Source organism: Poecilia mexicana, unplaced genomic scaffold (assembly GCF_051168715.1).
Source record: "Poecilia mexicana isolate PSO_F unplaced genomic scaffold, ASM5116871v1 scaffold_15, whole genome shotgun sequence".
NCBI classification, from domain to species: domain Eukaryota; kingdom Metazoa; phylum Chordata; class Actinopteri; order Cyprinodontiformes; family Poeciliidae; genus Poecilia; species Poecilia mexicana.
The window spans coordinates 25,304,547-25,330,203 of record NW_028263384.1 but is presented as its reverse complement, the minus strand read 5'-3'; the positions used below and the strand labels follow the sequence as shown (position 1 = coordinate 25,330,203).

Sequence of the window (25,657 nt, the reverse complement as noted above, 5' to 3'; positions counted from 1 at the left end):
AAGGGGACTGAAACAAACGCATGGCATACTTTTCACATTTTCATTTGTACATTTTTTATAACCATGATATTTTCTGTATCTCTTCACAATTATTCAGTACTTTGTGTTGTCATAAAATCCCAATAATGTACACTGAGGTTTGTGGCTGAAACATAATAAAATGGAATATAGTTAGAGAGATATAAATACTTTAATTTGATTATGGGTTAAATCTAATTTAGAGCTTTGCTTCAAATAAGAAGCCTGCTATTATAAAACATATAATTACTGATGCTGTTGCGATCTTCTTCTTTCAACTCTGACCTAAATCTCTTAAATGTTTAAGAAAGAAAGCCTCTCCATCTTGACAAATGCTATTCTGCACACATTTTCAACATTTCCTCTGCTTCTGTTCGGCTAAGGTTGTGAAAGTGCTCCAAGCCCTCGGCAGCCTGGAGGCCTGGCTGGAGTCCGTGGAGCTTTCCATGAAGGCGTCCGCCATCGCCGGCGACCCTGAAACCATGAGCCGGGCCGAGCGGGAAAGCTGCCTGCTGGAGAAAGAGGTGGCAGCTCGTGGCGTGGAGCTCAGCGCTCTGAGGCAGGAGGTGGACCGCCTTCACGGCCACAGTCACCCCCACACACGGGGATTGGCAGTGCGCATGGAGGAGTTGGAGAGAAAGTAAGTTTTACAGGGGTCGAGGTGAGCTGCCCGGCGTTTGTCATCATGGAAGATTCATGTTATGGATTTGAACCCATCAGGGATGAATGATACTGGCAGTTTCTGCCAGTCACAGAAAATACAGCATGTCAGTGTTTCCAAGACATCACAGGTTGGGGTTTGCCATGTTTGTAATTCAACATGGAAGGATTTACTCATAAAACTCCCCAGTTTAAACGCAAGACAAATAATGTTGCCCTATAGACCAAAAAAGAAAATATACCTACCCACAGATCTCATAACCTGAAACTTTATCCAGATTGGCAAAACAAAAAACAAAAAAAAAATTCTCCATGTTCTCATTAACTGTGTATCAAGTAGCATGTTGGAAGACCTGCTCCATAACTTCAGCTTGTTCTTATGAGTCAACCACTTAGTTTGTGACGGGTTGCCTTACGCTTTGGCAGTAGTTTGAAGGACAGCCTGTCATTGAGGTTCACAGTATAACCTAACGATGTTGACAGGCTTTCTGGAAGTACCTGTGTCTATAAACAGAAGGTCAGACTCTGGAAAAAAGTGCACCAGCCTGAGCAAAGAAAATGAAAGCATGGAAATGTCTCAGTTTAGGTGTTTCCAGGGTGGGAGTGTTGGATCGGGCAGAGATTACCGCCTGTTTAGCCCAGGAGACCAACGGTGCAGATACAGGATTATTCTTATCTGCACCTCTCATCCAGCTGTGCAAAAGCCTTAAAACAAATTATTATTTTTTAATTGCAGTGGGATAATCTTGCTCTAAAATATTTAGAAAGGCCCTACAATCATTGCAAAACAAAAGCAGCTGAACCATTTTTTAAATTTATATATTTTTTTAATTGATCAAGCTATCTAGTAACTTTTATTTTAGAATGTGATACAGAGGTCTCTGTTAAAAATGATAAAAACAAGAGAACATGCCCCTCATTGAATAAGCCAAATGTGTATCAATTCTTAAAAATGAGCAAATGGCTACAAGAAGAAGAAAAAAAAAACTGGGCATCATCCAAGGTTTATTTTCTCGCCATGGCAGTGAGGAAGATGTTAACTGAAAGAAAACATAGAAAAGAAAGTTTTAGTAATAACCTTAAGAGCAACAGTGTCAAACTGTCCTACAATAATTATAGTATAAGTGTTATTCTGTGCTTTACAGCTATGCAAGGCTAAGCTGCTGCAATAAAAGAAAAGTGTGAAGCATTCTGCAGAGACACTAAGCAGCTGTGGAACACCTGGGCTGATGTCATTATTTAATGCTAAAAGAAAAAAAAAAGAGATTTAAGGCTAATTTATTCTAGAAAAAGCAAATCCCTTCATCATAGCACATGCAAGCTTTGTGCTGTAAGGTACTGGATATGCTCACATGATATATTGATAAAATAAGCAGCGCTGGAGCCTTGAAACAATCATCTTGTGAGCTGACCTCTGTGTCTTTTATGTGGTTCTTCTGAGCGTGGATGAGCGTGTAGGAGCATCTTGTTGGTGAAACCATGTTGGTGCGATTTGTGTTGCACAGGTATCACTGTGTGCTCAGTGCCCTGACCCTACAGAGCTCAAAGCTGCAGGACACACGCATGCTGACTGAGTTTCTGGAGCATTTGGAGCTGGACGAGAGCCAGGAGCTCATCGGAGGACAATACAATCTCAATCAGGTATTACACGTCGAACATTATCACGTTATCTTGAGTAATATTCACGTTATGAAACATCTCCATTTTTCATGCGTCTAACAGCCTCTACGTAGTGACATTTCCTCAGTCCCTACGTTACTTGGGCTCCAAAGCAGCGGTGTTGGAGACAATCAGATAGAAACTATGGGCGACCCTGTGGAAGAGCTGCGGGAGGCCGTGGAGATGCTGAACGACACTGTGAGGGAAAGAGGTCGATCACAAAGCCACGATCACGCCATCCGGGAACTGCTCAGCAAGGTTAGACGAGGAGGAGTGGTGCTTAAACTGAGGAGCTACATTTAACGTTTATGCTTTAAGAGGTTTAAATAATGTTGATTAGATCCAAATGTTACAGCTTAATAGGCGTTTAATCATTTTCAGATTCTATGATCTGTAATAGAACCGCTGTTTTAAGCGCTCTGCCCTAAAATAAGGACTTTTGGTTGGATTTGTTTTATTTTTGGCACATGTATAAAACTGTCATGTTCACGGAGAAGCCATGACATAATTTTATAGGTATTTGTGTTCATACCATTTAAACTTTTACAGTCTTGTTAAACTAGCAAACTATAAAATTTGCATATAGGATTTTATGTTATAGAAACGCACAAATTAGAGTAATTTAAATGCTCAGTTTCACCCAAAACCCAATCAGATATGTTAGAAAACTACTTTCCTCAGACCCTCTCTATTCTGTCCAATATAGAAAAATTAAGAGATGCTAAAAAACAAACTTTCAGCAAAAGTTACCTCCATAAAAAGAATAATCTACACCATAGATCTTTTAATGTCTTGGTATAACATTTTGAAAACTATGCATCATTTTCCTTCTCCTTCAGCATAATGCACTACTTTGTTGCTGAGTTAGCAAATAAAATCCCAATAAATGAAAAGACCAAAGTTTGTGGTTGGCGTGTGAACAAATGTGCTACGTTTCGTGGCTCCGGTTGTAAAACACATTAAAGTTCACTGCCTTACTGACAGTCCCATCTCATGAGGACCTCTTGCCTCTCCAGCATGCCAGCCTTGCGGTGTGCGTGGAGGAGTGTTTGTGCAGCAGCAAGGAGCTGAGCCTGGAGATCCTGGAGAAGGAGACGGACATGGCCGTGCAGTGCGAGCCAGACCGCTGCGGCTTCGGGCCACTCCGGGACAGACTGGGCCACCTGGAGGTAAGAAAGGAAGATGCAGAAAAGAGAAATGACTCATCACTGATTACACAACTCAGAATTATTTTTGGAAAAAATCAGCTTTGCTTTCTTCTCTACAGCAAAACTGTGCCCTGTTTGCACCACTTTGTGCTATGTTTAGTTTTGCCTATCAGCCACACACGTACACACGGAGCGTGCAAAGATTTAATAAAAACACTACATTTATATGTTTGTTCTCCAGTGAGTCATTGTTCTGTTAACTCTAAAAGTGTGTTGTGTGTGTGTATGTTTTGGGGTGTAAATCTGGTCGGGTAAGCAGAGTTTCAGACGGGGATGGTAGAGTTTTGCGTGACTCATTTGTTGGCCAACGTTGTGTTTATCAAACGCGCAAAACAAACACACATGCATTCAGCTGTCAGGACTTGATTTGATTGAAGAGCAGAAATGACCTAATCTCCCAAACAGAAATAACTGTTGCATCAGCAGACAGGCATGCAGGAACTCAGCGTTGGTGAAGCTTGCTGTAGCTGAGAAACTTCATGAAGCGTTGCTCCCAGAGAGCCCTGAACACTATTAATTACAGCGTTGTCAAAAAATGGAGTAAAAATGTGGTCAAGACGGCAACCTATAACGTGGAGGCCCATATGGTTTACATATGGGCCTCAAGTAGAATAATATGCATGGAGCTATGACGAAGAGGTCATAGTCAGAGGAACAATCAGTCCAGGTTGTTTGAATGATTGGAGGATTGATGAGAGATGATAGAACCTCTCTGTGATTTTCTGCAGAGTGACTATGAAATCATGAAGGAGGATGTAAAGAAGATGGAGAACCAGGCTTTGCGTCTGAAGGAGCTGTGTCCGGAGAAAGCATACACATTCGAGGTGAAGACCCAGTCTACACTGCAGGCCTGGAGCAAACTGGGGAAGAGCGTGATGGACAACAGATCTCGTCTGCAGGAGTTTGTGGAGCTCCAGGGCTTCTTCAGGAGCTACCTCGCCATGATGTAAGCAGGATGTCAACATCCCCGTCTTTGCTACAATTTGTAATCCATTTTTTTGGGAACATTTGCTTAAGAACAGAATGTTCTCTCTGTCAAGCTCTTGCCTCAGGGGGAGCAGGGAATTTAGGGATAAAGCAGGTTTCCTGGGTGTGACAGGCCAACGAATGTGTTTCCTATCAGGGAGAGTCTGCTTATTCTCATGTTTCTTACTGTTCCAAGTCTCCTAACACCACCTCCTCTTCTTACGCATCCCTCTGAACAGCTCATGGACCGAAGACACTAGGTCACGCATTTTCTCAGACACTGCCCTGCACCTCAGGAGAGAAGGACAGCGGCCACTGGCGGCAGAGCTGGACATCCAAATCGAGCTAAAGTTTAACGAGTTTGACGAGCTGGCAGCCAAAGCAAAGACTCTTTTAAACAAAGAACACCATCTCACACAGATGGTGAGCAGATATAGACTCTACCAAATCACTACAGTCTGCATGAGGTGGATGATGATTCTAAGTTGGAAATGTGTTGCAGGTGAAGGAACGCATGGAGGAACTGAGGAGCATGCTTGGGTGGATCTCAGTGCACTGGAGAGCTCAGAAACAACAGTGGCTTCACAAACAGAACAGAGAGGAACCCTCACATGATAACATTTACTCCGAGGCAACAATGTGGAACTCATTTAAAGAGGTAAATTAGCAGCTAGGTGGGAGTTTGTCCAAATAAAAGCAAAAGTACCTCCTCCATTTTTATGACAAAACCCAAACAGGCTCAATAAGGCCATGAATAGGGGGATGTCAAGCCCCAGCCCTTGTAGGCTGATTGTCTCCAGCTTTCAAACGGGTCCAGCACACTTCCATCAAATGCCTGAATTACCTCAGCATGCAGTCAGGCTCTGCAGAGTCTTCCTAATGATCCAATTATCAGATTCATATGTGCTGAAGGAGAGGCGCATCTAAAAGTTGTCCTCAGACTGGAGTTTGAGATCCCCTGAATACAGTAGATCTGCAATTAAGCTATTTGTCCTGCAGTTAGATAAAAGTAAAAAAATATTTGAAGTGTTGGGGAAAAAATGCTAAGTTAGAAAATTTTGTTATCTTAATTTTGGTGAAAGACTAGCAGACAAAATATGCAAGCTGAGAAAATTTCACAACATTTTGTTTGTTTTTCATCTCAAACAACTTAAAATGTAAAACAAAACTTGAAATTTCACTTGAAAATATGTCAAACATGACCAGTTTGCATGTCATGTTTGTGTGATTAAGCTTTACCCAGGCTGAAATTAAGGTGATCTTCCATGTAATAGTTTAACCACAAAACAAAGGAAATTGGACAAAAAGTTTAGTCGAGTATTGTTTGAAAAACAAAACCTGTGTTATAGCACTTTTCTAAATGCAAGAGTTGCTAACTAGCTAGCTTGCTAGCTGCTCTGTTAAATCTCTGTTTCAGAGCACACTGCATTGTGAACATCCCCATCCAGTTAGCTCACTCAGCTAGTCTGGTGACTCTTCAATAAGAACATGCCTGTAATCTTTGGTACGCCATCAAAGTTTATTTTGGTGTCCATTGAAAACATACAAAGACCTGAAGCATAGAGCATGAAGCCACAACATGGAGGATAAATGCTAACGTAGCTAGCTAGCTTGCTAGCTTCTCTGCTGCCAAACCTCAGTTTCTGAGCACAAGAACTTGCAAACATTGCTAACTCCCAATGCTCTTTCAATGAATGCAACTATATGGGCAATTGAGCATTTATATTTGATTAAGAGAAGTTAATTACTTAAAGCTTCACTGCTCTACTAGGACATGTGGCCAATAAAAAAAGTGAAATTGACTTATATTTATCGTAGTCATTGCTCATTTGGATTGACTGATTGCACCTGTTTGCATTTTATCACAAATTTTTAGCAGTTTATATTCAATGTTAAATTGTACCTTGTTTTTTTTTCCAATCATACAGAACCCTGGTAAAATAACACAGTGAGAAGAATTGGTTCTGGAACTGGCTATTTTAAACGTGGTTTTTCTGCTGCTCTATTTTGGTTATGTTAGCTGACAGAATGCAGAATATAAACTTTGTCATCTTCTGCAATTTATATTAAAAGCGTGTTCATGACTTTTTTCACTCCTGTATGTCATCTACAAGCAGTTGAAATTGTCGGGCCTCTTCCTCTTCACCAAGCACATTTACACTTTGATGGCAATGAACCCTGATGAAGATCTGCAATGTTGCCCCCTTTCACATGTCATGTCTGCCTTACTGGAGACAGCCAGCACTTTAAAATCAACTGATTAAGAACAGTATTACTGGCTGAAGTGACTCTCTGACCAACTTTGACCTATTTTGAATCATCATGCCACCAAATATTACGCAAAGAACAAGACTAAACAAGTACCAGTCTGAGATGTGATGCATCAAAAAGGTCAACACTTCACATGGCAACCTAGAAACCCATGAAGGACATTCCAAGTTCACATCTCAAACGTCATATTTGTTTATCCATATTCTTTCTTATTGTTGCTGTTTATTGTAGAAATATCTGGATTCATAGGGAACTTTTTTATTTGTTTTAACATAAATGATGGAGAAATCTGGAAACTTAGTCTGGAATTCTTTGTAAGATCTAAAACTGGGTTCTCTTGCACCAGCGTAAAAATTTCCCTCGTCTTTGTCTTCCCATACAGAGTTTGGTTGCTGACCCCGAAATCTTCCAACAATCACATGCCATCAGGGCCTCTGAGGACACGACAAATGCAGCTGAACGTAACGAAGAGAGCGAAGGGAAAATGTCGGAAGATGGGTATGAAATCATGAACAGGATCGGCCCACGAGGCGATTCTCCCAAAGCAAACATTACATTGGTGAAGGAGAGCAGCAGCCCACCTGTTGGAGGCGCTCTAAACCTCATTCTTAGCTTTGGGAACACTGAGGACAGCCAAGTGCAGGTGCTCGACCTCCCTGCTGGGACAGATGAGATGTTGAAGGAGACCTCCGAGCCCATTCACAGGGTGAGGAGCACTCGACACAAAACATCACCCAACATACATGATCTGTTCAAAGAAAAGAGGAACGTTTTGATGCTGTCAGGCTTCGATGATCACTTTTCTACAACAACACTGCATGGGATCTCCCTCTCTGTACTGCAGGTCATTCCTTTCTCTTTTGGCATTCACAACTTTCTATTTTCCCCTCGTTCTCTCCCTCAGCCCGCTGTGCCTCAGTCTTCTGCCTGTAAAAAGTTTTGGAGGCGTTGCCAGGGGATTTTGGAAAATACTTTCGGTAGTTTAAAGCGAAAGAAAAAGATTTATCGGCAGAGTGCAGATGAGGTAATTTGCGCAGTGTGAACTGGGATTGCATGCACCGTCTCCAAGTGTGCCGAGACTGCATGCAGTGTGCAGCTGTTTCCTGAGGGTAGCATGCTTTTTTTCCTAACCTGCTAGAAGATACAAAATGTTCAACAACCCAGTGGTTTTGGCTCCTCTGCAAGGCAAATATAAAACCGAAGACAAGATTAATAATAAAAAATTAATCGATTTTAAAATAAATAAGTGCAGCAAATGTTTAGACCCTGAATAAGTAAACTTTATTCATTGTTTGAAAATGAAAGTCTGTTTTGAGTCTTTATATTTTTCCTCTTTATGCTGTATTTGAATAATAAACATATATGTTTTGCAGGCTTTTATTGAGAAATAGAGCAAGATTAAGCAAAGCATCTATAATTCCAGTGTTGACGTTTCTTTTTGAATATTCCTGCCGTTCCTCCTGTTTCTCTTTCCCGCAGCTTCTGGTCCAAATCCTGCTTGAGTGCGATGCATTCTTGGTTCATTAGAGCTTTTCTTTCCCTCACAATCTTCCTGAAGATTGATCACAGCATCTCAAAGGATTGAAAAAGTCAATGATCTGATCTCTAGGACATTTATTTATCCCATTTGCCTTGTGACCTGGTGCTCAATCATGCTGGACAAAAACATTCACCAGCAAGCTGCTCCTCCAAGGGTTCTGCTGAGTTTTAAATAAAATTTAGGCATTAGTTGATCTTAAATACGTGCAGATTTAACAAACTTGTGTAGGTCTGACGTTTAAATCCCAGTGGTCTTATGTAGGCCTTAAAAAGCCTTAAATTGCTGAAACTTACAAAAATTCTGAACTCTATTTTCAAGCAAATTTGCTGCTGGAGGATGTTTTACTCCCATCCTTTATTTCTGGTTTTATCTTTGACAAAATTGCTGCTGATAAAGGTGTGTTGAAGCAGAAACATCTCAAACATATCAGCCTTTTTTGCTGCCTACATTACTGGCTTGGACATTATTCTACTTGATTAAAGAAATGTGACTCCCTGATGAAGCCAACATTCAGCTCTTCTAATTCACACAGAAATTAACTTTCATTAACACATTTCCGCTAATTTGAATCAAGCTAGCATCTCATCTTGTAGCTAAAACTATATTTTAGGGCTTTGTAATTAAATTAATTTCTATCAACTTTGTGTTTAACTGTCCTAGACCTAATGAAGGGCTTCAAAAGTCCAATCTCTCAGAGCTACTTTCCTGCTACCTTTGGGTGCCTCCATTTTTTTCAACACACCTGAATCAAATTAACTGTTTGTTAGCAGGCCGGACAAGTTCATTCAGGTGTTAGCTAACCTAATCTGGAAAAAAAAAGTAGTAAAGTTTCCCTGTGTTGTATTTTCAGCTCGTCTCTTAGAAACTCAAATCAATGGGTGAAATCCCAGCAGATAACCAAACTTTTTTTTTTCTCGTCATTAAAAGTTTTTGGGGGGATTTTTACTTGTAAAATGAGGCTAGATATAAAAAGCTGAAAAGTGGTGATGACAGAAACGATGTGAGCGATGAGTAAGAAAAGCGCACACAGTTTCCTCCCTGCTGCGACTGTTGACAGAAACTCTCTCTTGCCTTTGATGAGCCTGATGTAAACCTGCTCAGGTCTGACTCTCGCCCGGCTCTGCCGTGATTGTGTGAAACGAGTGACCTCATCCTCAGCTCCAAAATGGCTCCCAGTAGGAGTGTGTCCCACATGCCGGTGGAGCTGCCGTCATGAGACAAGAGAACTGGTGCTGAACCTTTCAGAAAGGCCCCAGACTGCACTACATGATTTATAGTCTGGAGCTTATGCAGCTACAAGAGATTAGTCACAGAGTTGAAAGGTCAGGGCATTACAGCTGCGTATGACGACATATGCAGACACATATGATTTTGATTAAATCCTGAGTCTGCTGTTGGACTCATGTTCTGTCATGTGCTTTTTATACATTTTTGTATGCTTCATAAATATTTGTTAATCCAGAGTTTTCTTTGATGAGTGTTTCTCCAAAATATTTTATTTCACTGAACATCAAGCTTGAGCCGCTCAAAGTTTTGTCAACCACACAGAGCCTTGCAAAGTTACTCTTACATTTTGTATCTTTACACTCACAAACTTCTGTGTATTTTATTGGGATATTATGTGATAAAAGAGAGTTGTGAATGTAGAGCATCTGTGGAAAACTGTTTCCATCTTGCCACAGATTTTTGATGTAATTCAGATTTTGAATTTGAATGTGTTCTGTGCTTTGATCTCAGGGTGTTTATCCTGCTAGAAAATGAATCTGCATCTCAGACTATTTTTTGCAGCCTCTAACATGTTTTCTTCCAGCCAATGTTACACTTTGATCTCATCTGACCGGAGCATCTTCTTCAAAAATGAGCCCAGGATAGAAGTGTCCTCCTTTCTGCAGATTTGGTTTTAAATGGTCTAGTCCAATCAACCAGCCAGATTCTCCTCAATAATCAAAGTTGAAACATAGAGATGACTGAATATTCACTATGGTCCCCAGGAATAAGAAATACTTTACCTCCACATGTCTGCATTGTGTAAACCATAAAATCATTTAAATGTCTGTTATTTATTTTATTACAGCTTTATTCCATTTGCGTGTTTATAGATGTTAGTGAGATGTGAAACACTTTGATCAACAGTTGTAAAGATAGCTGTGTTTACATTACAAATGTGCGCAAAACTATGTCAATACTCTGATGTCCTAAAAAAAACACAATTTTGCAATTGTGGTGTTTCCATTAAAAAAGAAATGCAATTGAAGTCACTGAAAAAATATGGCACACAATCATCCTCCAACTACTTCCTGTTGTCTTCTTCTTTGTGGTTTGTCTCAGTGGCAACATCCAGCTGTTCATTATGTGACTCACGTGAAGCAAAGAGTTTCCATTGCAGTTTTGTGAAATAAATCAATTTTGTTACAGCCAAAGAACAAAAACACATCATCGTAGTGCCAAAACGTTTATCGAAAAATAAGAGTTCTTTTTTTTAATCTCTGTGTTTCCATTAAGCAAATCTATTTTTAAAATCTCAAACTGCATAATTATATGACCAATGGAAATGCAGCTATTGACAGTGAGCGTTGAATGTTACCATGGGCCTCTTAGCTGCTTCTCTAAGTAATGTTCTACTTTCTGGACTGTTTTAAATAGACAGTGTGTCATAATCTAACCGTGTGTAAAATGTCTCCACAACTTTATCCCCATCTCTTTCTTTGGTTATCATGCTGTTTTTATGGTTATATGTTCACTAATGTTCTCTAACCAACTGCTGTGGGCTTAATTTCTGCAGAGATGCATTACTAGTTATGTGACATTTGGTCGTCACATAACTGCACTAGATTTTATTGAGGGGTATCTAAAGGTAATGGGTCTGAATATAAAAGCATGACATTTTTCAGTTTTTTCTTTTTACTAAAAAGAGTTCTTTTCTTTTACAAGACATAGCAAGGACACATTCAGTAAATATCCGCTCATTGTCATGCATTTAATCTTGTTCTGTCTTTTCACAGGTAAGTACTTACCTGCATGTTAAGGACAACACCCTGGCTGTGGCCCCGGTGTACGAGAGTATCACCCTTCCCCGCCTAAAGAGCCGTTCTGCAGCCTCAGACTCCCCTACTTTATGGCCGTCCGCTTCCTCTTCCTGCTCTTCACAATCTTCTCCTGTGACTGACCCACAAACAACCAACGTCGGCTTCCGCCCCACGACGGGAAGCGGCAGCAGCTCCATCTTCTGCAGCCTCAAACGGATGAGCAAGAAGAGGAAAAGGCAGCGAGACGAGCGCAGACACACAATACAGAGAATATTGGACGTGGATGAGCAAACCAGTGGGATGCAGCGGTATGACTCTGAGACGGTCACGTATAACACTCAAACATGGCCGCTGAAGGAAGGTCAGAGGAAAAAGAGCTTACAGAAGAACAGAAATGTTGCAGGCACTGGGGCTTACATGAAAAACCCTCTTCTGAAAGACATCGATTCAGAGTGTTCAGGAGAAAACAGCATCACTCCGTACGCTGTATCATCCGGACCAACGACTTCCCCATCAGAGGCTCCTGGGAGAAGCCACTGCAGAGTCCTCTCTTTGGGCTCAGTGTTGAGCTTCGATCTGCCAAAAGACATGACCCTCATCCCCAGCATTCAGGAAATCATCACTATTGCCCCTCCAGAGTCTAAAAAAGCAGATGCAACATATTCTGACCCTCTTTCTCAAAGAAAAACAGTTCTGAGCTCTTTCAGACAGACCCACGTCCTGGCAGCCATCACAGGAAGTGAAATTAGCTCTTCTGAAACACAGGAGTTAATAGTTGCAGCAAAAGATCTGCCTGATGAGGAGGTGAGTTTACAACCATCTTCCCTGGAAGAACCTTGTGCCGGATCAGAGAAGGACGAAATCTCGTCAGATACTAAATCTACAACAAATGAAATCAGTCCGCCTTCAAAGCCGCCTATTTACATGAACCAAGTCCATAACTGCTGCTCAGTCCCGCATAAACACGAGTGTCTCAGTGTCCATACGCTCATCCGGGACTTGAATGGACACCAGTTCCATAAATGCACAAAATCCCAGTGTGAGCATGAAAACAGTGCTCGGCTCAAATCAAACCAAGCTTCTCTTGTACGAGTGAATCTGAAGTCAACGATGAGCGTCAGCGTTCGACAGGACTCTGTAGATTCTGGCATCTCCACCTCCAGCAGTTTCAAGCTTTGCACTGATGCTCCCTGTCCGGATCAGCCCCGGCCTAAAGGAGTGGTGGGGAAACTTATTTCCCTTGAGGTGGGAGGTATAGACCCAACTACAAGAGAAAACTATGCCGCGTTCTCAAGTTCATCCCCAGAATCCGTGAATATTAACACAGAGCCGGTTCATGTCGACCACCAGCAGTTTGAGGAGGAAGAAGAAGAACTGGAGGACATCTGGAAACAGAATACCAACTACAGGCAGAGCATCTGCTCAGACATTATGTACCAGCCGAACCAAACCGGAGATCCACTTTCCAGCTCCCCTCCTGTCACAGAGCCACCTGTTCTCTACAGAAACCTGGTCACCGCCTCAGAACCAAACCTCCTCATAGCCGAGTTCAAACTCCCCCCCCACATCCAGAGCTGTCTGGGTTATGAGAAATGGCAGAGCTCCAAAGATCACCTCCCTCCTCTGGCCACAGCGGACCGGAGGTCCTGGGCGGCGTTTCCCAACAGGGAACCTGCCAGCAAGACTGCAGTGATGCTGAACGAGACGGCGTCTGATCCGGTGAAGCTTCCAGATATCGGCGACAATCCGAGATACGTTTACCAATACAGAGAGGAGGAAGAGGTAGAACAGAAGGAGATGAAGGAAGGAGAGGAGCTAGCCACGTACTCACAGGTAAGTTTGCTTCTTAAAGTATGGTTAAGACACCATTCCGACGCTGTAAAGTTATTTTAGAAGCAAATTTGTTCTCGGAGGTTAAAAACAGCTTATGTTGAAGTCTAATTTTCCTCAATGAAAATGTTAACAGATTCCCAAGAAATGAGTTAAAGCCATTGATGTTGGGTCATGTCACTCAATAAAGTACCAATAAATACTCCAACAGTGGTTCCTAAATAATTAATGTATTATCTTTGCTCTCAACTTGTAGTTAGAGTGCCTATAAAAGCCCTAAAATAAAATAACCTTTTATTGAAAATAATCTCACACAGAAGTATTTAGAAAAATTCAACCTTTACTTTGAGTCAATTTATTCAGAGGGGAAAATAATTCAGAATTAATCAATAATTATTTTAAACAGTTATTTATATGTCTACTGTTGATGTTTATTTGTGTAGCACATTTTAACAAGTTAACCTAACAAGTTATGTCTAACCTGTGGTTACTATATTAACCACAACTGGTTAATATAGTAACCAATTATGAAGCAAGCAATAAACATTACATTTTGTCAAATGCTGCCATCAAAATATACATTAAATATATTGATCAATATTCCAATTTTTATTAATCAAAGGCAACTCTAAACAGGTGTGTTTTAAGTTTTGATTTAAAGAAAATCAGTGTTTTGAATGTTTCGGTTGTTTTAAAACTTAATCTTCTATAACATTTCACAAGGTCAGCGTATCTAGAGATGTTTGACTATTATTCTGCACAATATTTGGATCATCCTGGATTCTCTGCAGTTTTTTAAATGAGATTTAGTTCATGAGAAAAGGTTGATTTGGCTCTGGAGATTTTATTACTGCAATGAAAGATATATATATATATATGTATATATATATAGCTCAAAAAAATAAAGGGAACATTTCACTTTAATTTTGTGTGTGGCTCCAAATCCAGGCCTCCATTGGTTAATAAATTTGATTTCCATTGATGATTTTTGTGTGATTTTGTTGTCAGCACATTCAACTTTGTACAGAACAAAGTATTCAATAAGAATATTTCATTCATTCAGATCTAGGATGTGTTATTTGAGTGTTCCCTTTATTTTTTTGAGCAGTGTATATATATATATATATATTTACACATCTGTACTGTGCCAGTCTGTCTCTTAACTTTAGCAAACCTAAGTAATGTTCTGACTGTGTATTATTTTTTTTTTTTTACAGAACCAGTCTATGAGTCTCCTTTCAGTCAATATGGGTTTGAACGAAGCCTGCCAGAAAAATCTTAAAGACGTAGCAAAGCCTCAAGAACGAGTAGCCACAGGAGGGCGCTGTTTCATCCTAGTAAGACTGAAACCTGAGCAGAAATATTGTTTGTTGTTTATCTTTTTGCATGAATGTGGTTTTTAATTCAAACCCATGTAGAGTGGAAAACCGGAGCATCAGTCTATGGAGGGAACTCTGGAGAGGAAGCACAAGCTGCAGCTGGGAGGAAAGAAAGTAAGAAATGTTTAGGCCTACATAGTCAGCAGATGTAAAGCCCAGAGTCAGCAGCATGTGGTCTTATCTTATTTTCACAGGCTGCCTCCAGAGGCTGGAACTCCTACCACGCTGTCCTATATAGACACACCTTGTGCTTCTTCCAGGACAGAAAGGATACACTGCGCGTAAGCAGAAAGCAGATATGATATCTGTAAAGCAGTTGGCATGTGGTGACTAATAATGAGTTTGTGCTTCAGAGCTCTGCATGCGGTCTACCGCTGAACCTCATGGGAGCTGAGTGCTCGGCTGCCCCAGACTACACCAAAAAAACCAACTGCTTCCGACTACGGTAATCCTGGGCAAACAGCCAAGTTGTTATTGCAAATTACACCGATTTAAAGGCAAATAGTGAGACGTATGCGCTGCAAGTTTTTCTTTACCGCCATCATTTCTGGTCTTCAGGCTCCGTGACGGGTCTGAATACTTGTTTAATACCACCTCCCGCTTCTTGATGAAGAAGTGGATCATGAAAATACAAGCAAGCACAGGTAAATATAATACTGAGGCTTTGAAAAGCATATTTTTATATTTTTCGCATCATGATCACACACATTAATGTATTTTATTGTGATTTTACGTAATAGATCAACACAAAATACCAAATAAAGTGGAAAGAAGATGATCCCACATTTTATTTTATTCGATTTTGTTGCTGTCACTTTAGTAAACACTTGTTTTTTTTGGGTATGTTTCTACAATTTTTGCACATCTTGAAACTGAAATCTTTGTCAGTTCTTCTTTGTAGAACAGCTCAAACTCAGTAATATTTGACAGAAGGCATCTGTGAACATTAGCTTTTAAGTTTTACCACAGTTTCTCCAAAGTATTTAGATCTGGACTTTGACTAGACCATTCTAGCACATAAATATGCTTTGATGTAAAGCTCTGGCTGTATGTTTAGGGTCGTTATCCTGCTGCCACTACCATAAACCCTTTGCACCCTCTCAAGTTTTCTTTCTGGAATACAAATGCCCACCACACTTTTGTTCACAGGTTGTTTTGAAATTAATTTATTGTTTTCCTTCCACTTACACAATTATGGATTATTAGTGTTAATCTGTGACATAAAATCTCAATATAATCCACCCAAATTGTGGTTGGAGCATGACAAAATCTAAAAAAAAAATCCTATGTGGGTTGTACTACATTCTGTTTTTTAAGTTAATAGTTGTGTTTATAGTGAATAACTGATGTGACCTTTTCTTCTGTCAAAGGTCAAAGTGAGCTCATGTCTTCACCAACAAATGTTCCTGGTGATCAAGCCTTTCCCATCTCTTTGTAAGATAATGTTCAAAACAATTTGTATAAAATGCCAACATTCTGTGCAGCATGTTGACTGTTACCCGCTCTTATGCTTTAGATGCCAGGATCAAACCAGCACTCTCTGCCATTCCCAGCACAAAGTCACCCACACATTCCCAAGGTTGAAACAGCAGAGCAGCGATCAAACCAAAGAAATTGTAGTTCTCACCAGAGAGCAGAGTCACATGCTCCAGAGCCAAAGAGCGGACGAGAAGTCCAAGACCTCATCCTTGGATCCAGGCTGCTGTGGTAAGAGTGGAGAACTGTTTACCAAAAGAGACATCTGCATAACATTCATGAACTGCATGTGTCTGAACTCACCCCCAGCCAAATAAATATGCTGGATGTTGTAGGTATAGCAGGTGCCACTAGGTGGAGCTGAAGCACTCCACATTGAATAGCTGTAGTGTCACATGATTGCTAAGGGGTTTGTTTTTACAGTAAATGTAAATCTCTTCTTACTCAGCTTTTCTGCTCTCATTTGACCCCCACAGATGATGATGATGATGATGATGGTGATGAATGCAGCTTAACGCAGACAGTGACTCACAGACTTTCTGTAGACAACACTTCTCCTTCCTCCACTCACTCCCCTGCAACCAGCAGCCAGAACTGGCTCAGCAGCAAGCACCGCTCCCACTCTTTTACGTCAGGTTAGATTGCTTCGATTAGCCTGAATTTTATCATTATCACATTCAGTCTGAATATTGGTTATTTTTCAGCAACCTACCAGAAGATTAAACCCATGCAACACTCTCCTGGAGGAGAAGGGGTGGAAAAAGGATCCAACTACTGTGTGACTCTGGTGGTCGGGGGCAGTTCGGCAGACAGCTCATCGATAAGCAGAGGTCTGGAGCCTCCAGTGCTGCCCTCACCTTCATGGCAGCCAGACGTGTTTAAGGACTCTGCTCTGAAAAGCTACTCGAGCCTCCCGCGACCTCGCAACAAATCTGTCTTTAAAAAGTTCTTTGGGAAAAAAGAGCCCTGAGCGTATACATGCTGGTTTTTACAGATAGTTTCTAACGTGCAGTGCACAGTTAAATAAAAACACACTACTACTGACCATATTTATGAGCAAAACACTTATCCTAGTTATGTTTTTGATGCGTTTGTGATAAATCACTACAAAGCCTTAAAAGTCATTATAAATAACCTGTTTTATGAGTCTCTTTTTTTATCCGTCTCTTTTGAAGTCGGATAAAAACACAACTGCTAACACGCTGCAAAGTGTGCACTGTGTACTTACAGTTCAACTCAGAAGTGTACATACAGTCATCACTGATATGAATGTCATTAATTCAGGACAATGAAGGATTTATATCAAGATGGAAGGATAATACAGCTTTCAACTTCAGTAATTTCAGAAAACAAGTGTTGGATTAACAAGATTAAACATTTTCTGTATTTTTTGTGTAATCAACAAAAAGTAAATTATCAAGTATGGTATAGTATGGTGGTAGCATCATGCAGTGGGTTTACTGGACTGCCAACGGTACTGCTGCCTACTGGATAGAAAATTAAAGAAAATGTCACCAAATTCATTCATTTCAAGCTCCAAAATACATACATACACCATTAGCAATATTCGAATGTCATTATGGGCATGAATGCCATTATTTTAGGTCTTTAATGGATTTCAGAGTGCAATTTGAGCTGATTTCTGAGCCACTGCATTGTCCAAATTAAACATACACCCTCACTAATATGCTAATAAATGTCGCTCACCAAGTTGCGGAGAAACCACAGACGTCCTCGAAACCCTGATGTTCGTGGGAGTTAGGGACTGCCGGCAAAAGGCTAAAAGTTGCAAACACTTGATACTCGCTCTAAAAACGCTCTTAAATGCCTATTTTAATAGTTGAAACACAAATGTACCTTTATATGGCTTATTATGATCTGTGGAAACTGTTTTTGAATGACTGCAGAAGCTAGCATCCATGGTCTATCTTACTTCCGCTCTTCGAGGTATAGCCAATCAGCACCAAGGAAAATGAACGGCACTCGTTGATTGGCTGTCTTTCAAACACCAACAGGTAGCATGTGACGGAGCTTTGCTCCAACGTATTTTAGCTTCCAAAGCTGCATTTTCTTTATAATATTAAAAAAAATGGTCTCTGAAAAAAAGGATCAATCAATCAAATTTTATTTGTCTAGCACATTTCAGCAACAAGGTATTTCAAAGTGCTTTACAAACAGAAATACAATCATGTAACCAACCAAAACTTATTGAAACACAAGGCACATCGACCACACTGAAGCCTGTTTGGAGTCATCTTAAAGAATCGAAAATTGACTTAAGACTCAAATTTTAACTTTTTGAGATGGTTCAACTAAAATGGCGATCTCCATCCTGCAAACATTTTTTACTGTTTATTCAATTTTCCTGTGTTTGTTCTTGAACATTATAAAAAAAAAATCAGAGATTGACAGTTTGGGTGACATAGACATGGATACATGACATGAATATCCAAAGCCTCTTTATATTTTCAAAAAAAGCTTTGAATTCAACCAGATGTATAGTTTTGATCTTGTGTGGATCAGAGAAAATATTCAATAAATTAAACTTCTGCATCAATTTGTTGTTTATATCTTAAAGGTTGAAATTGACTTTCACATTTATGATGGTTGTATGTAAACTTCTGGAACTGTTTTGATTGTTTTTGATCATCACTCTTGTACATTTCTTTTCATTTTCTCCCTGTTGTGCTTTGGGTTATCTGTTCCCCTTTATGTTAACCTAAATATTAATACGTTAAGCTCTCAGTGCCTTCAGTTACGTTGCATTTTATCTGCTCCTTAATTATGAATTCACAGTTTGATACTGTTTGATCTTGTGTGATTTAACTACTTTTTTCCACCTTCTGAGGCAAAGACTAAATACTTAATAAAACTCAAAACAAGGTTTTGCTTTTGCTGTGATTAAAGATTAATTTTTGACACACTTGTGGTACAAAAATTTCTTTTTTTTTTTTTTTGTCATGTCTGTCTGGACTACTTTGAGAAGAAAAGCCGTAAGATGAAACGAGAGATTAAAGGTCGGCAAAGCTAAGAACATTTCCACATCACAAGCCATCTTTTTGCGTATTAAAACATGACCCCATTCAGAGATGTGATTTAAACATAAATAATCGCTGCTTCATTTAAAGCTGAGGAACCAGACACTCTCTGTGGACATGGTTGCATAATGAATTCAACTCATAAAGCCTTTGCAAACTAATGCTGCTTAGCATTGCAAAATATTCAGTGTCTCCTTTGGATTAGTTACAGTAGAGAAGAAAAATGACTAATTTGGGCATCTCAAAAGTTTCGATGTTTACTTTGAAAAAAAAAAAAAACTAGAAAGAAACTGGCGTAAGCTGTTTACTGGTTTGGTGAGCAGTGCTGTTTGTTGTTGACATCCAAAAATTCAGAGCAGCTAAAGTGTAGCTACAATTAAAAGAGTGTTAGAACGCTGTAAAAGCTCAAATGCCATAAATATTTTACTTTAATTTCAGAACATGTAGCCATATTTGTCACTTATCTGCAACGAAAGTGAAAAGATTTAACGTAGCGGAGAGGTCAGCTTTGGGGCAATGAAGCTAAACTGTCAGAGAAAGCAGTTTCCGTGTTTTGGTGGTTGTGCTGATTCTGACAGCAGCAGAAATGTTGGAATATTATATGAGGAGGATTAGAAGCATGACATGATTCTTTGTAAGCCTGCAGACCTGAGGGAGGGTTTAAGAAGTGCACCTGGAAACACTTATCACATACTTCTGCAAAGTAGCTCAATCACAGATCTACTGAAGGCTTGGATGGCTTGCATGGTACTGCCTGTCGGCGTGAGGTCATGCAGCATCCCAGAGTTAAAATGTGCAAAACACACCGTCAGAACTGATCAATTTTTCCAGTTAATTTCTTTCATGTTTTTCTGGTATTTGGGGGGAAAAAAGGAATAATCTAATGATGAAGAAAATTAAGCCAAAAAGCAATAAATGCTACTTTGTTGTCTTCACACTGTTTTCTATGTTACCATGTATGCGCTACCATGTGCTTTGAAAATGGTTCATGTTGGTTTTAACATGAAGAAATGAAGTCCTGTTGAAGTCCTTTTTGGGCTCCTGTTCTGAATAGAGCATATTTACTGAGATATCACTCTTATTTATTTAGTTTTTGTAATATACCACTTCAAAAAAACATAAGAGATTACTTAAAATGATCAGTTTCTCTGATTTTACTCTTAATAGGTCTATGGTTGAGTAAAATGAACATTGCTCTTTTATTCTATGAACTACTGACAACATGTCTTTCATATTTATTTGCAGAAAATGAGAAATGGTCACAATAACAAAAAAGATGCAGTGCTTTCAGATCTCAAATAATGCGAAGAAAACAAGTTCATATTAATTTAGAAACAACAATGCTAATGTTATAACTCAGGAAAAGTTCAGAAATCAATATTTGGTGGAACAACCAGGAGATTTTCATTGGGGTTCAGAGCAGAAGGCTCTTCATTTTTTCCAGAGCTGAAAGTTAAAGGATAAATTGACCATTTTGACAATGAATGTTCAATGTTGAATAAGTGCTTCTTAGTACTCAATTGTTATTAGAATGAATCAAACAGGGACTCATAACTTAACTTTCAGTTTCAAGGACTAACTGGACAAGTAATTACTGGCTGAATTAATCAAAATAATGTCAGTCGCTGTTTTTGCTAAAGTTACTGAACCATCAGAGCAAACAGCATGTCTGCGTAGCCCAGAGTAAGATCGAATTATGTTATTATTGGTTTCATTGCCACATATATTCACAATGAATTTATGTAATTACATATCAACAGCGTCTATATGATGCAAGTTTTTCAAAACACTGGTGGAAGCCAGGCTTAGCCGTACGCTACAGTATGCATAAGCAGGGGATGATGGTGTATTTTTCAATTAAAGTTGTATATCCCTACATGAAACACAAGGCACATGTGCAGTAGAGTGAGGGGCGTACAATGATCCACATTCACATTCAGGAAGTGACTGATACAATTAGTCACTGCCTTCACATATGGCATCTATTCCTTTGGAATGCACTGACTGCCATACTGAAGACATTTCTGTGTGCTTTTCCCTCTCCGTCATGTTTGCAGCGACAGCCGTATCGTGGAAGGGCCCAGAGGGACGCAGCACCAGCCAATCGATTGATCGCCGTGTCCCAGATCTTCGTGTCCTCTCCACCCCCTGACCTCTATGCGATTCGCTGACAGCTCCTACTGCTCCCGTCGCAGCTGCGGGGGGTTGTAGCCCTCCCCTGCAGACACAGCAAACAGCTCACTATGCTTGCATGTCAGCACACTCTGGAGGCTTTTCCTTTAAGTGTGGGGGGTTATGTAGAGCAAAACATGCGCTGGACTCGACAACTGCTAAAAATGACTGCATGACATTTTGCTGCCTTTTTTCCCCTGTCCAATCTCTTAAAGACTGACCACCTGACATGTCCTCCCAAAGGTGGGGTGAAGTGTCTTAGACCTAAGTGGCTCACAGGGGTCGGCAGTGTCTTTCAAAGAGATCAGGAGATCAGAAGGAGCCACCAGGACAGTGTAACAGGAGAAAGATGTCCTCAGGCCCTCACCCTTCCCGACTGTTGATAGAAAATGGTGCTACTGTCTTTGGAGGGATGCATGACTCTCAACACATGACACATCCCCACAGGGACGGAAACGTAGTTGTTCCTTACTTGAGTAACTTCGCTGAAATACAGAGTGAAACAGTACAATTAACTGTATAAAAGAGAATAAATTTATGTTTTATTGAAAATCTCTGAAGCCTTCAACTTGCAGGCTTCAAGAAGGTCAGTTCTGTCGTTTAGCAGGCTTTGAAACCCAAAGCTGCAGGCCGCAAGCAGCCTTATGGGAGGCCATGAAAGGGACGTAACGGTAAGAGTGAGTTTAAGAACTGTCTGTGCTGAGCAGGAGGTAAAATGGTGGATCAAATGGCCTCATTTCCACAGCCCTGGAATCCCATTTCACTTTATCTATCCACCTGTTAATATGTGCACATATTTAATAACTCTGAATAAGAAGTGCCTCACTGTGAGAGGCATTCGGACACTTGGATTTAAATGTCTTACTTTTTTTAACATTAATTTACAATCTGCAATATGGATATATACATTGCGGTAAGTATCTACATGTCATGGTGTACAGATGTGAAGATGCATGTAACAAACCAAGTATATAACAGAAATTATATACTTTAGAATGGAGTTGGTTTTTTTTTTGTTTTTTTTTTTTAATTATTACTTTTTACTTTGAATATACTGAAGTATGATATCACTTGAGTATAAATGTTGGGTACTCTGCCCACCTCTGCTTATCAGAATCAGATTCAGAATCAGCTTTAATTGCTGCGTTTATGTGCAAAAACAAAGAATTTGACTTTGTGTGAGGATTTAGGTTCCTGTGTAGTGTTTTGGCTAATTTAGTCCCTGTGTGTCTTGCCCTTGATTAATCCCAGCTGTGTCTCGTGTTCCCTGATTACTTCCTGTGTATTTAACCTCACCTGTGTTCCCTGCTCCCTGTCAGATCCTTCATTCATGTCATTGGTTTGGTGTAACTCCCAGTGCCACCAGTGTCTGTGTTTCCTTGTCTCATTGCTCACCTGTGCTGCCTGGATTCTGTTCATGTTCTTGATCACTATTAAAGCATCATTTTTCCCTACAAACTGGGTCTTGTAAAGCTCTGAGACTATGAGGTTTTGGTTTTAGCTTTTAATTTTAATTTAGTTGTCAGTTTTGTTTGCTGTAGCCCCATACTAACAGAAAACACATTTTGTGTCCAGGATGTGTGTGGTCTGTGGAGATGTTAGCTCCATTTTCCCTGACCCTGGACCTATAAAGTCCTGGATGGAGTTATGGTCATATAAGTTAATTCTGAATATATTATCACTCTCATATTATTATTGTTAGAGGTTTTTAAAGAAAATTTCATGGTTTCCTGGCACAGACATGGGAGGAACATGAAGCTATTCTAGAAATTTTATGTTGTAGCCACCCCAAAACAGTCCCAACAATTGATCAGCAAACTAATAAATAAAGTCCAACAGAAATTGTTTTGTTAGTTTTTTTTTTTTTTTTTTTTTTTAACAATAAGTTAAATTAAGACTCAATCTGTGCCCGCAGTGCCTGGCTGTCATATGCACAGCTGCTCTGAGGGCCTGGCAGAAATTGTGGGAATGCAGAAACCAGCTTGACACTCTGACATGACCTTGATTTCCGGAAACTCACCATGCACAGGTTTCTGCACCGAGATTATTTGGCATCACAAAAGATAAGTAGTTTATTTTGCCTCCACATCTCCGTGTATGTCGTATGTTCTCCACAGGATAAAGTCAATTTTATGTGCTGCTTTAGGAAGGCTTGTGCAGGCTGTTGTGTAACAATATGTCAGATTTTTATCAGCTGTGTTTGGCCTTTTAGCTGAGGGCTTCCCGGACCATACATCATCCCTCGCCCCCTCCTTCCTGTCTGCAGCTGTCAGTGTGCCTCCTGGGCTGGTACCACAAAGAGCAATAACTGGAGAGATCTCACCACATCTAAGCACCCTCTCCCCCATCAAAACCTCACCCTCCCACCAAACAGCCAAATCCCTTTTGTCCTGAATTGTTGGTAAGCTTCTTGCATTTTTGAACCCTCCATGAGATGGAGGGATAAAGGATTCAGGGTCCTGCTCAGACATCTGGCCCAGAAATTCAGAATAAATGCACACATCTGTGTTGTGATGTGGCCATTGATTAACTTATATGAATATGAAGTTAACCAATTGTCTGCATGACTTTATCAGTTACCATGGACTACATCAACTACTCTTGCTTAGGACACATTGACATTTTCAAGTTCCTTCACAGTAAGCAGTTTTTTACAGCTGCAGAAAGCAAAAACTTAATGCTTGTAACGATAAAATAAACATTTTTCTTATTTAGATGCAGTGTAATCACATGCAGTTGTTTTTCTGCATCACATGGAAATATTTCTGAAACATCAAATATTAAACTTTAGTTAATTTATTTACCGTTTAGCTGGGGAATGCCACAATAACAAACATTAATTTTTAGTACACTCACTGATGCTATCTGAAAATCCTGAAAAATAAAATATATTTATTTGTACAGTTAAATGCTAAATTGTTTCACCCAGCTTATATAGATCTAGATTTATTTTCATTTTACTCAGAAGTTTGTTTCAGACAGGAAATTATGATAAATAAGACAAACAGAAGGGAGTAAAAAATTATGTTTTATCAAAAAAAAAAAAAAAAAAGAAAAAAAGGTAAAATTAAAAGATCACTTTAAACTTAAACCTGCCAGGGAATGAATGATTCTGGACTTCACTAAACATGTGATTATGATGACTGATCACAAGTGATTCCTCCTGGTCACTCTTCAAAATGTGAAAGACAAGAGAACATGCAATTTAAGCAAGGCAGATGTGTGTTGATCTTCCTAAATCAGGAAATGGTTACAGGGAAATGGGTAGCTACTTGCCCAAACCTGTCCATTTCTACATTCAGACCAATAATTAATGTTTAAAACAGCGAATATTGTGAGAATCAAGGCTGGATGAGGACTCACGTTTGTTTTGGCACCAAATATGGATGGTAAGGTAAGCATAAAAACATTTCCAAACCAAACAACTGCACCTTCGCATTACCGATCTGCCATAACACCCATTATATACGATCTACATTCCAACTGGATGTTTGAGAAACATGCCATGAAAACATCTTTCCCTGTCCAATCGTCACATGAACATGTCCAGTCATGGACAACACAGGAACTTTAAATCAAACCATTTTCAACTTTTCAGAAATAAATGCTCCAAGTAGGTTTGGCCTAAAGCAAAAAGTGGATCTGTGGAAAAGCACCTCATAATATTTACTAGAGCATAGTAGAGGATGCATGATGCTGTGGGCCTGTTTCTCTTCCAACATCCTCAGAAATCTCATTAGAGTGCAGAATATTGTGAAAATATTTGAGATACAGGAACATTTTAAACATGGATCATGATCCAAAACATTCGACCAAATTAAAACAGAAACGTCCCTGTTGGAGAACCTGAGAGAGGCTTTGTAAGCTTTTTTGTTGTTGAATGATTCCAAAATTAGTTTCTAGTATAAGATCTATAATTCACGCTTTGTATTTCTGGATATGTTTTATATTCAGCAACAATTTCTCTTATTCCTCAACGGCTAAACAGATGGTGTTCAGGTGCTGCAGATGAGCTCGGTGCACATCAAGTGTCACATCCTGGGGATGACGAGTAAATCATATGCACGTATAGTGACAACATGGACTGTATGGATGCTAATTGCATCATAAAGCGTCAGATGCATCCATATGTGTGTACATCCTCCATTTGGTAGATCTGGCAAGGTCTTTGTCAGCGTTATGCAACCCATCTGGTGCTCTGCTGCAGGGAGCCGGCGGTTACCATCCACAGAGCCAGCTCTCCTGTTCGGCTACTTCAGGATGATTAGCTTTAAATTGTGATGTTGTTCTTCCACATTAGTTAGCAAATAATAAAAATGTAACTTTAGAGTCTACTGGTGGCAGCTGATCCAGTTGTGCGCTGGTCGTGCGAGGCCACGTAGCAGCAGATGCTTGCGCAGCAGCCCGTCTGACG

The 25,657-nt window shown here is 39.9% G+C and overlaps 1 protein-coding gene across 5 annotated transcripts in view; it reads left to right on the top strand.

Moving 5' to 3' along the window:
- mymx (myomixer) overlaps window positions 1-18,956 on the top strand; it is a 41,515-nt gene extending 22,559 nt beyond the window's left edge. For 3 of the 5 annotated variants that reach the window (XM_088013038.1, XM_088013036.1, XM_088013040.1), the window contains 18 exons: window positions 402-658; window positions 2,184-2,319; window positions 2,401-2,595; window positions 3,354-3,506; window positions 4,274-4,491; window positions 4,751-4,934; window positions 5,014-5,169; window positions 7,165-7,488; window positions 11,325-13,181; window positions 14,396-14,515; window positions 14,597-14,671; window positions 14,752-14,838; window positions 14,911-15,002; window positions 15,116-15,201; window positions 15,928-15,991; window positions 16,074-16,264; window positions 16,510-16,668; window positions 16,738-18,956. In XM_088013038.1, coding sequence (XP_087869164.1) covers window positions 402-658; window positions 2,184-2,319; window positions 2,401-2,595; window positions 3,354-3,506; window positions 4,274-4,491; window positions 4,751-4,934; window positions 5,014-5,169; window positions 7,165-7,488; window positions 11,325-13,181; window positions 14,396-14,515; window positions 14,597-14,671; window positions 14,752-14,838; window positions 14,911-15,002; window positions 15,116-15,201; window positions 15,928-15,991; window positions 16,074-16,264; window positions 16,510-16,668; window positions 16,738-17,003 — 4,620 coding nt within the window. In that variant the 3' untranslated portion in view covers window positions 17,004-18,956. Of the gene's footprint in view, window positions 1-401; window positions 659-2,183; window positions 2,320-2,400; window positions 2,596-3,353; window positions 3,507-4,273; window positions 4,492-4,750; window positions 4,935-5,013; window positions 5,170-7,164; window positions 7,489-7,686; window positions 7,807-11,324; window positions 13,182-14,395; window positions 14,516-14,596; window positions 14,672-14,751; window positions 14,839-14,910; window positions 15,003-15,115; window positions 15,202-15,927; window positions 15,992-16,073; window positions 16,265-16,509; window positions 16,669-16,737 lie in introns of all 5 variants that reach the window. The other 2 variants (XM_015002305.2, XM_088013039.1) reach the window with 2 other exon arrangements.
- Window positions 18,957-25,657: the final 6,701 nt, after the last annotated feature.